General features: G+C 34.2%; 1 protein-coding gene across 1 annotated transcript; it reads left to right on the top strand.

Moving 5' to 3' along the window:
- Window positions 1–4507: 4507 nt before the first annotated feature.
- On the top strand, window positions 4508–6243 carry LOC123702417 (protein phosphatase 1 regulatory subunit 3C). The gene has a single exon (XM_045650167.1). The coding sequence runs from the start codon at window positions 4747–4749 to the stop codon at window positions 5593–5595; it is 849 nt and encodes a 282-aa protein (XP_045506123.1). The 5' UTR covers window positions 4508–4746; the 3' UTR covers window positions 5596–6243.
- Window positions 6244–12821: the final 6578 nt, after the last annotated feature.

Raw genomic sequence — 12821 nt, forward strand, 5'->3', positions numbered from 1 at the left:
TATCACTAAGGGGTTTTAAAAATAGATGGTGGCCGATTCTAAATAGGCACAAAATGGGTTTCGTTTAAAGTATGTATTTGTGTAGGAAATTGTCGGTTTTATGCGGGTAAAACTGCGGGGCAAAATATCTGCTTTCGATTAATTATTTATTATCTATGGTGTTTGATAAAAGAATTCTAATCACATTGATTAACTGAAATGTATCCCAAATCCTACATTTTATATATTTTGAGTACATACCTTGTTGAATAATAATTAACATTTTTAGTTCAAAAATCTATTGATGACAATATTATACATAAATGATAATTATCTAGCGATCACGATGTCAGTCGAAAACGGCGACCCAGTTAAAATTTGGAAATTTTTAAAATCTCTAGGAGTTGGTAAATCTTCCCATACGTTCCCTTCTTGCAACATCAATATTGACAATTTAAATTCACACTTTGCGTCTCCATCTATTCTTAACGATACCGTAAAAAATGCCTCTACTCTCAAAAATCTCTCTACCGTTTCTACTCTTGATTTTCCTCCCTTTATTTTTAAACAAAGTTCTGTTGATGACGTTAAGAAGACAATCCTGTCCATATCGTCGAATGCCATCGGTACTGATCTTATCAGTCGTAATATGATCATTCCTATCCTTGATATCATTATTCCCATCATCACCCATATCCTAAATTTTTCAATTATCTCCGGAACATTTCCTAGCGCCTGGAAGGACGCTCATATCATCCCTCTTCCCAAAAAATCGAATCCTTTAAGTTTGTCTGATTTCCGACCCATCTCCATCTTACCTTTTCTTTCCAAAGTACTTGAGCGTCTTATCCATTCCCAGCTTAGTTCCTTCCTCAACACTAATAGTATCCTTAGTCCTTATCAGTCTGGTTTCCGTCCCGGTCATAGTACGACCACTGCCCTTGTCAAAGTTACCGATGACATTCGACACGGTATGGATAATAAGCAACTCACAGTTTTAGCACTTCTGGATTTTAGCAATGCTTTTAACACCGTAGATCATAATATACTGCTTAGTTTGCTACGTCTTATTAACTTTTCATCAACAGTTCTTGATTGGTTTCGAAGTTACCTGGGCGATCGGCGGCAGCGTGTTTTGCTTGATGAAAAACATTCATCTTGGTGTGCAGTCTCCGCCGGTGTGCCACAGGGTGGCGTTTTGTCACCTCTGCTCTTTGCCATTTTCATTAATAATCTCACATCCAAATTAACTTCTCCCTACCATATGTTTGCTGACGATTTACAGATATATGTCCAGTCAACGCTTGATGACCTACCGCATGCTGTTCGCTCTATTAATAACGAACTGGCTAACATAGTTAGTTGGTGCGATCAATTCGGCCTTAAGTTGAACCCATCAAAGAGCCAGGTCATCGTTATCGGTAGTCCTTATCAACTTTCTGAGGTTGACTGGGGTATATTGCCTTCCATAAATATTCACGGCGTCATCATACCTTACAGTAAGAATGTAAAAAATCTAGGTATTCACTTGGATCAGACTTTATCTTGGTCACATCAGATTCAGGAACTTGGTCGGAAATTTTACGCTGCGTCTAGTTCTCTACGGCGTCTTCGTAACTTCCTACCCATATCGACAAAAATTATGCTAGCACAATCCCTACTCCTACCCATTATTGATTACGCTGATGCATGCTTTCCTGATCTATCAGTGGAGCAATTAGACAAACTTGAGCGTCTTCAGAATTTCGGTATCCGGTTCGTATTTGGTCTTCGCAAATACGATCACGTCTCCTCCTTTCGCAAGAAGCTCAAGTGGCTCCCAATCCGTCTTCGCCGGAATGTGCATTATTTGCAGCTACTATATCGTATCCTTTTTGACCCTAAGACCCCTTCCTATCTCAAAAATAAATTTAACTTCCTGCATTGTGAAAATTATTCTCTTCGTTCTGTGGATAGGCTTGTTCTAAGTATTCCTTTTCACCGCACACACTTCTATGGCGATTCCTTTACGGTTACTGCCATTAACCTCTGGAATGCCTTGCCGATAAATATCAGACAAGCCCAAACGCTATCCACATTCAAAAGCCTTGTCAGAAGTCATTATCTGAATCTTGCTTTTGGCTCGGGATAGTATATTTTTGCTCTTTCGCTGTAATTTGCCGTTATATACATATTATATATTATGTACCTACATGTATTATGATATGTATTGTATGTATGTATTTATTTTACTTATGGTATGTATTTATAATTATAGGTATATATGTATTTATATGTATGATATCTATTATATATCTATGTATTATTTATAGTATATTTATTAGTATTTTGTTTTATTGTTATTATATACATAATTTCTTGCGTATACTTTTTACCCACCTCCTTTTTCTATTTTGTTATCACATCTTTAGTTGGTTGCCTGGAAGAAATCACTTATAAGTGATAAGGCCGCCATCTGTGCTGTGTCTTCTTTTAGTATAAGTTTTCTTTTCTTTTTGTAACTTTTGTTGGCAGTACAATAAAGGATTTAAATAAATAAAATAAATAAATAAATAAACATATGGCTTTTATCGCAGTTATCAAATATTTAGATAAGAATAAATAATTAGTAAATCGGAACATGAATGAAAAATTCATAAGACTTTGTCTACAAGTTCCATATTGACTATAGTTAATGTGCAATTTTTATTTACTCAATAAAAAGTGAAGTCCCATGTCCCCTAGTGGGGTAAGGGGCAGATGCATTATACATCTGCTTCACTGATCGATTTTCTTTAGGGACAAGAAGGTGATCAGCCTTCTGTGTCCTGCCAGACCGAGACATTTTTTTTCTTCGTCTCCACCGGGAATCGAACCCAGGACCCCTCGGTGTTACGCTCACGCGTCAACCACTGTACCAAGGAGGCGGTCACTCAATAAAGCAAGAAGATTATTATGTAACGTAACGAAATAATTATATAGTTCTATTTTATATCTTACCAGCTTACCGCACGCGGCTTCGCCCGCTTTGTCAAAAACCTAATAAATTATATACTAAAACCTTCCTCTTGAATCACTCTATCTATTAAAAAAACCTCATCAGAGAAACCTGTACGCTTAATTTTATTTTTCGAATATAATACGTTTGGAAAAATGGTTAAAAATATAATTTAATACACGTCGTTAAATTTAAATTAAAGTTAATATTTTTACCATAGATCTCAAAATTGTCCTACAATAATACATACATATTTTTCATATTATTAGTATTAAAAGTAATCATTATTATTCATTTCATCACCACATCAAGTTATACGGTCAATGGTCATTCAACTTTTTATTTCACTTGAATAATTATTAAGAAGCTGTTTTTCTAAAAAAGATGTGTTTTTATAAAAACACTAGGTTTCCGCCCGCGGCTTCGCCCGCGCAGTCAAAGAAAAACCCGCATAGTTCCCGTTCCCGTGGGATTTCCGGGATTGCGTCATTTTTTCGGGATAAAAAGTATCCTATGTCCTTTCTCGGGTATCAAAATATCTCCATACCAAATTTAATGCAAATTAGTTCAGTAGTTTAGGCGTGATTGAGTAACAGACAGACAGACAGAGTTACTTTCGCATTTATAATATTAATATGGATGTTTGTTTAATCTCTAGTACTATAATATAGTATGGAATAATACTTATTTTTTTTCTAGCTAAAAAAAAGCGTGTGTCGAACACACGTGTCAGAAGTGAAATTTCTTTGGCAAATTCAAAGGTACTAAAATCGTCGCCTTACTCCACGATGATGGTATTGCCATGACGCGACCTTGAAATTTTATTCTCAACGCGCCTAAAGTTTCACATCAAATATACACCATATAAACAATTTTTAACGATTTAATTATAGATATAATAAAAGGGATATTAAATTCCTCTTATACAAATTGTAAAAGCTATTAACAACCAGGTTAATAGTAAACAAAGTAATTATATATTTTGTTAAATCAGCATTAAGATGTAAACACATTGATGAGTGGTACTTATTTATCAATAATAGTTAATTGGTAACAAACAAATTAATTATAGCATCTATTAATTACTATTTCTATTTATCTGTTTCTATTTTGAGACTTTTCATAGGATGTATTTAAACGCGTTATTTTAAATTAATCAGTATGTGTAGCTTTGGCGAGTACTTTTGTTGTTATGTTATACATGTTACTATTAAATCTTCTTTCTAATATATATAAATCTCGTGTCACAATGTTTGTCTTCAATGGACTCCTAAACCACTTAATCGATTATAATAAAATTCGCACACCATGTGCAGTTCGATCCAACTTGAGAGATAGGATAGTTTAAATCTCAAATCGTTTTAGAGAACCTTACCGCGGGCGGTAAGCTAGTTGTCTTATATAATGGAGATTTTTAATTATGATAAAAAAAATGATGTGATACTGATTTTAGATTTATATTTTCGTATATTCTTTGACCTAAAAAGCATTTTTTAATTTATAGGAAGCGATCCTGAAACGAATGGATCCTCCAAGGATGTTATCATAAAACTTTCACCTCCAATAATATTTACGTACTGAAAACGTAAACAAAACCCTTGACCTCATTCCCCAAATCAAACACTAAATACACTTTTATCCGGAACCATCCCAACATCAATGTCACTCTACACCTGCCCGCATCAACCTCGGGGCATGCGCCGGCGCATCTATATAAACCCTCGAAGCGTTTAAAACCGTTTAGTTCGCCGCAGACAGCGCGCGAGTAAACACGTATCGTGTGTTGCAGAATGTGCGCCGCTATAGACATGTTGGCGTCCGAGCAAATGTTCTACGGCCACAGTCCGCCAGCCGGTTTCTTAACAGATTATTCGGCACCAGTTAGGAGACCAACGAAATTAACAACTCGAGGATTTTCTGCACCCACGTTGACAGCGCTCAAGCCTGTACAGCTGACGTTGAAGACTGCGCCTAGGAGCTGCATACGGCTGTCAACAGAGAAGAAAAAGAAACATGTTGTGTTTGCGGATGATAGAGGGTTGGCTCTTGAACAAGTGAAGTTTATGACGGAACCTTCGCACGTCCCACCATACTGGGCACTCAAGGTTGTAGCCAGCCCTCCAACAGAAAGAAAACAACCAGAACGAGTGGAAGACACTTGGGATATAAGATTTGCCCAACCCGCGTCAGATTATTTGGAATTTAGAAGAAGGATAACAGAGAACTGTGTGGCGTTAGAAAACGTTATTGTGAAGCAGAACGAAGGTGCCGTTGATGGTACCGTCAAAGTGAAGAATATAGACTTCGAAAAGGAGGTCTTCGTGCGAGCCACATCCGATGGATGGAGGACGCAAGAAGACACGTTCTGTGCGTTTGTGGAAACCGGACCATTGAGTAAGAACGGTGTCTCAATATATGACACGTTTGGCTTCAGATTGCAGCTGCCAATACATTCTAGGAGATTGGACTTCTGTGTCAGTTTTCGGTGTGGGGGCAAAGAGTATTGGGATAATAAGAATGGAGAGAACTACACGATAGAGAAGTCGTCAGTGAGGAAGACGCCGGCTATATCGTGCGCAAGGATAAAATACGGGAATTCCTGGAGCAGGTCCGATGCAGGGCATACTCCGTACTGGTGAAATGTGGTAGTGACTATAATGTGTTCTGTTTTTGGAAGCATTCTGTGCTCATAGCTCATGAAGTATGGTAAGTAGACGGCATAGTGTAATAAATGACCAGGATCTCACTCTATGAGGAGATTTCTTTTCTAAGAAGCAAATGAAATGGAATTGTCGATTTACAATTTTACAGGATCATATCATAAAAGACGTTATTATGTGAAAATTAAACATGATTTAAATGCATGATGGGAAGGAAATTATGAAATATTATTTATAGAATTTAAGATAGGTACATTAATTAAAAGACCCTGGCGCCATGTTGAGGTTTTGAAAGGTCGTCTTAATACTTCCGTTGATAATGTCTTATCACTTAATTTAGTTTGATCAGTAAAGTTCAACAAATGGTTGTAAAAACGTTAATTACTATTATTTATCTTATCTGTGATAAACAAAGAAAGTTGTTTGTTGCTAGCAACTTTTATCAGTACGGAATTTATATTTATCGATCATTTGAAAAAACGTATTAGATTCCATAAAAAATATTTATACAGTTGTTATCCTGAAAAGATAATAACTGCTATAATCTCACTTAATATGGAAAATTTAAAATACAATATACCTACCTAGTTTCATCAAACTTTAACTAATTAGAAATACGAACTTTAACAAGTGTTGATAATTATTAAAAAAACAAAATACCCGACTGCACACTAAAAAAAGAGTAAAAATCCTATATTAATTACTCCCGTGATTGAAATGAATCTAATGATACCGCATACATATTTTTTTAAAGGGAAATTTAGAAAAAATATTATTATGTCTTTATCCCGTGGGACTTTTAGGATAAAATGTATCCTATGACACTCCCGTAATCAAGACAAATCTAACGATACCTCATACATCAAAATCCATCAAGCCGTTTAGGCTACAGGTGGTCACAAAGGAAAAGACATACATACATACTTACATACACTCGAAAAACATTACCCTCCTTCTTTGGCAGTCGGGTAAAAACCTTTGGACACAATATCAAATAGGTAGGCACCTAATTGATATTGTTTTGTCAATCGTTTAAATTAAATGATTACATTGATTAATTAATGCTATAATATCGTGTACTACGTGTGATACTAATGTATCTAGCAGTAGGAATCAACATTTATCTACTTATTTATATACTTACGTAAAAGTTTTAATACATAATACATTTGATAATCACAAAACGTGCTTTGCATTTTGGACATTGAAATAAAATAAAATAAATAGCTGTTGTTATTTTTATGTCTTTAAAAACTGGTTGCAACTGGATGTCCTCATATACATAATGCCAGTTCGGTTGCCGTGCCAACGACAATCGATTAAAATCGACTAAAATTCTGCCAGTTGTAAAGTTGATGGAATGTCTTCGTTTTATTGTTTAGATTTCAATATAAACAACGACTAACGAAATTAGTAAAAGTCGTCGTTTTAAGTTATAAGATAAAATTGTAAAATTAAGTTTCCCAGAACTTTTTCATGGTAAAACTAACATTAGGAGAATTTGAATCGGTCCCTAACTTGTCCTGAATAAATAAACGACATGGGAACCGTCTACAGATGCTTAAAATTAATAAAAAACCGGCCAAGTGCGAGTCGGGCTCGCGCACAAAGGGTTCCGTAGCAGCAAATATAATAAATTACAGTTAAATCAACCTATCTCAAAAACTATAAGAGATACTTTGATCAAACCAAAAATCGTTGAAAGAGTTAATTAGCATGCATCACCTCTATTTTTTTTAGAATTTTATACCCCGTAGTTATAAAAATAGAGGGGGGGGGACATACTTTTAACGACTTTGAGAGCTGATATCTCAAAAACCGTTCACTTTAAGAAAAATGTTTTTTAGAAAACTTTATATCATTTTAAAAGACCTTTCCATTGATACCCCACACGGGTATGTACATCGAAAAAAAAAATTTCATCCCTCAGTTACATGTATGGGGGGCCCCACCCCCAATTCTTTTTTTTACTATTTAGTGTCATATTTTTGTAGCGGTTCATACAACACATATTCCCATCAAATTTCATCACTGTAGTACTTATAGTTTCCGAGTAAATCGGCTGTGACAGACGGACAGACGGACAGACGGACAGACGGACATGACGAAACTATAAGGGTTCCGTTTTTGCCATTTTGGCTACGGAACCCTAAAAACCTAGTGAGGAATGCAGACTCTTAATTTGTTTTAATAAATACATACCTAATTAATATGATTTGTGATAAATAATAATATTTATTGTCTTGCAATGATAACATTACGAAAACAATAATTTATAAATTATTTTTTTAGCCTGTAGTTTTCAGTCATAATCGTTATTTTAAAATGCTTAATTAAATAATTTTTAAAATGCTTAATCAAACAATAACTTCCCTACAAGTGGATGAACGTGTGCGGATATTAATTTGAAAAAGAATCATTGTAGGTACCTACCTATTTAGTTTTATTAATCTTGGTTGTATGGCTCTGAAGTCTGAAGTCTGAACCTTTGCTTGGTGATAGCAATTAGGCGGGAATAAATTATTGACTCTTTGTGAATGTGAAAGTTATTGAAGAGTCTGATGCTGATGTAATATTATTACAAAATTTCGTGATTTGACATTTTCCTTAGTAGCGACGTAGGTATTTTTAACCTTTAGCATGGCGGCAAGGGTCTATTAAAATCGTTTATTTTAGGTTATGAGAATTTATGGACAAATAATTATAGATGTGAAGTTAATTTGTGATTGTAAATGTGTTTATTTTAATAGGTATGTAAATAGTGCTATAAGACTGATTTTGTAAGTCGATTGAATTCTGATAATTTATGAATACATTTTTATAGTTTTATGGTAAGTTTTTATTAACGTCATGTGAAAATATAAAGACTGAATAGGTAGCTGTAAAACAAGGCGGTTCTATTTATAGTTTTTATTGTAAATAAGAAATAAGATCTGATATTTAAAATTTTAATATATTTTTGGAGAATATTTGTATAATTATAAGCTAGAATTGATGATTTTTAATGTTGTTAATATTTTTTTTACTTAAATTGTATAAAGTCGAGCATAAGTATTTGATAGACGAATGTAATTAAAAAAAAAAACATTGTCAGAAAAAGTTACCGTTAGGTGTTATGTCGATTTTACGATATATTTTAAACTAGCTGCTCCGCGCGGTTTCACCCCAGTGGCACCACTCCTGTTGGTCGTAGCGTGATGATAATATATAGCCTATAACCTTCCTCGATAAATGGGCTATCTAACACCGAAAGAATTTTTCAAATCGGACCAGTAGTACCCGAGATTAGTGCGTTCAAACAAACACACTCTTCAGCTTTATAATATTAGTATAGATCTAATATAAGTAGGTATTTAATTTTTCGCTAATGGCAACTTTTTCGTGACAATATTAATAAATAATTATGATTTAAAATTATAATGCATTTACATATCGATTTTGTTTCGCAAAACTGATTTGTTAAATCTTTATATTATATTTTGTGAGCGTGTTCAAAATGATGAAATTTAATGAATTAAGTAGGTACCTACTAACTATTAACTATTATTAGAACTTTTGCCATATGTAAATAAAAATATACTATTTGCCATATATTTCGTCACTATATATTTATACTTTGTTTAATTTAATAATGTGTTTCTATTGTAATTTATTGGAATAAGGGCTGATTTTTCAATCCTTGGTTAAATCTTATTCGTTGAATAATGTATATAAAACTACCATTTTAAAAACGTATTCTAATTGCCCGTATTTGACATTTTACGTGACATTTTAATTTTATCGTGTAATACTTTATTGGACGAATAAGTTTTAACCAAGCATTGAAAAATCGGCCCTTAGTGTTGTGTGTGTAAATGTAAAGTTATCATTAATTTTTATAACTTTTATATGAATTATATGATATATGACCGTTCCAGTTTCGATTCTGTGGTTGATTAAACGATTTTTTATAATAATTATGTTGTTTTATTTTTCAACGCACTATAGAGTAAGCTTATAACATTAAGTACATAAATAAGTCTACATAATGATAAAATATTGTTGAGAAAAATAGCTAAAAAGTTACGTCCAAATGGTCCAAAGTCGGAACACAGGTTAAAAATGTTACCATTACATAGGTAGGTATTTTTGTTTTGAAATACAAATTATCCTTAGACAAGTAACTAGGTAGTTTTCTGATGACTAAACAATAGGTATTCAAAATCGGTCCAGTATTTTTTAAGTAAAATCGTAACAAACGAACAAAACTTTCCTCTTGATATGCATATAAATATTTTATTACTAAGTACCTAAGTATTTTGTTCAACTAAGGAGGAAATATCACATCAAGGCTTGAGTAAGGTTTGAGTACCGTTTAAGTTATTCGGAAGGTCGATACAACTTTTTTAAACATGACTATAAAGACAGGTTATTATTGTAACACATAATATATTATTAAATTATTACTTCTGTATCTGTGCCCACTGATGAAACCGCGGGAAAAGCTTTCTGAATACATCATGGAACGTTGAAGGGTTGATTTTAGATAACTAAGTACTAAATACCTAGTTCATTTTTATTTAAAATACATTCAAAAACATCTTAACCGTTTTTAAAATCTACTAGCTTTCCGCCCGCGGCTTCGCCCGCGTTTTGAAAGAAAAACCCGCATAGTTCCCGTTCCCGTGGGATTTCCGGGATGAAACCTATCCTATGTGTTAATCCAAGTTACCCTCTATATGTGTGCTAAATTTCATTGTATTCGGATTTGCGTGAAAGAGTAACAAGTACACACACACACACACACACACATCCTCACAAACTTTCGCATTTATAATATTAGTAAGACTTCTAACTAGATTCATTTCATTAGTCCTGCTATTTAAATTTTTGTTTACAAATTAGAAATTATATACCAAAACCCCAAGAATAAGTAAGGTAGGTACTTATTAAAACATCATCAAAATCCGTTGCGTCGTTTTAGAGATCCAAGCATACAGACACACAGGCTGAAAGAGCCTTGTTTTATACTATGGTAGGTACTATGTAGTGAAGGTTTTAAGCTATTGCATAGCTTCTATCGCGGGCCTTGAGCGCGGGGACCGAATCGAGAAATTCCGTAACGAAAAAACCTCACGCTCCCCACTCCGACGGGCTCGGAGGTGTGGCTTGAAGGCATGCTATGCAATAGCTTTACCGCGGCAGTCCCCGAGTGCCCCACGTCTTTTTTACAAGATTGAGTCAGCAAGGCGGCATTTATTTATTAGGGTAAGTAAGTAGTAAGTACCTATTCATAGAAATAAGATATAAAAGCAAATAGTAAATTTATTTATAACGGATGTTTTGGCACTATCTCTTAGCTTATCATATTATTCGTATGTCCGCTTGTATGAAACTATGCAGTTAACTAGTTAATGCCCGCGACATCGTTCGTTTTTTATTTCGAGTGCAAAATTGTTAATTTTTCTAAAATAAGTTTCTGATGTTTTCTTTTATTAGTAAATTAATCAATGTAATTATAATGAAAATAGATGTACGGGAAATATCGAATTATTAATTAACTAGATAGACCAGTCTCATCATTTCATTAGGTGTATTTTTCTATGTGAAGATAATTAGAAAAAATCACAACTAAAAATATACAGCTAAAGAGTTTCTTTGAACGCGCTAATAAAGACGCGCTCAGAAATAACTGAACCCATTTGATAGTTTTTCTCCTTACGAAGGTATAAAATATGTCCTGAGTTCTATCTAATATGAATACCTAGTATGAATAAATAACAAGTCAATAACTGCGTTAAAAACAACCGACTTCCAACTTGCACATTTACAAATACAGACAAAAATGTTCATAAAATAAAAACCACTGGGCCTATCCGAATAAAATTTTTATGGGACCAATTCGACACCATCCCGCATCGAACAAAAAAAGAATCACGTAAATCGGTTCAGAAATCTCGGAGTAATCGGTGTATACATAAAAAAAAAACATACCGGCCGAATTGATAACCTCCTCCTTTTTTTTGAAGTCGGTTAAAAAGAAAAAAATATTCCATGACATTAAAAAAAATTGACATTTCTATTCCCGCCAAAATCTATGAGTCATTGCGATTTAAAAACGAATACAAAATGCAAATGCCGCCCGACCTCGGCAGGTCTCGTTCAAAGGTTATGTGTGTTATCAGTTATCGAAGAAACTAATTATAGTTCTCTTTTCACTTTATCTGAATACCTATTCAGTGGTATTTAAATTGCAATAAGTGTTGAAGAATGCAATAATAGCTACGGATTACATCGCCGTCCCCGGAGAATAAAATGATAATCGCCATTATCATAGGTTTTATTGTTATGCGATATTTGAAGCCTACGTAGCCTAATACATACAATTTATAATACAATTTTTTTTGTAATTTTTCTCCTGTAATCCACAAAGTTATAAGATATAACAATAATATTCACTGCTTTTTCCCAGAACATATTCGTACTAGAAAATAAAGATAGTGAAAAAGTTTCTTTACTCTTAATGTGATAATAGGTAGTTATTACAATAATATTCTCGGAAAAACGAATCGGCGAAATAATGACGAACACCTATTATCCAGCATATGTTCAATATGAACGAGAATAAAATGATAAGTGAGGTATTAGTAAATTTACAATATGTCATTCAAATGCTACTAAAGGGTACCATTCACAGGCGCACCCATCCGCTGGATTTGTAGCTGGCGACAAGTCCGCGGACAAATCTGCGTGTGTATGTGTAGTTGTGCGCGGCTCGCGGCTCGGCGCGGCGCTCGCCGTCTGGAGACGGAGAGTGATAGAAGGTGATAGACGTGTAGTGTGTGGGCGATGACGGATTTGTCCACGGATTGGTACGGCTCGGGGCTCGGCTCGCGGTGCGTGTAGTGAATGCCGGGCTTAACTTTTTAAATAATTATCTTCAGTTCTCTAATAGCTTGGCAAGTTATAGTCAATTATCGGTTTTTTATTTCTCCTGAACAGTTGTGTTTTAGCAGTTATCATTTTATTCTCCGGGGACGGCGACATGATAATATAATTTTTTTAATACGCTTTTATTAACTTGTATTTTCATAAGATGTACACACACACACACACACACACGTCATATTAGGAAACTTTTCTCTCATAATAATATCGTTCATCTCTTCTACGAAAACTTTAAATACATATTATTATTACGTCCATCACACAAAAATTTGCCCTGG

The sequence above is a fragment of the Colias croceus genome, chromosome 23 (assembly GCF_905220415.1).
Source record: "Colias croceus chromosome 23, ilColCroc2.1".
Lineage (NCBI taxonomy): Eukaryota > Metazoa > Arthropoda > Insecta > Lepidoptera > Pieridae > Colias > Colias croceus.

Coding starts and splice junctions, on each gene's coding strand:
- LOC123702417 (XM_045650167.1), top strand. CDS start 4,747: ATGTGCGCCGCTATAGACATGTTGGCGTCCGAGCAAATGTTCTACGGC.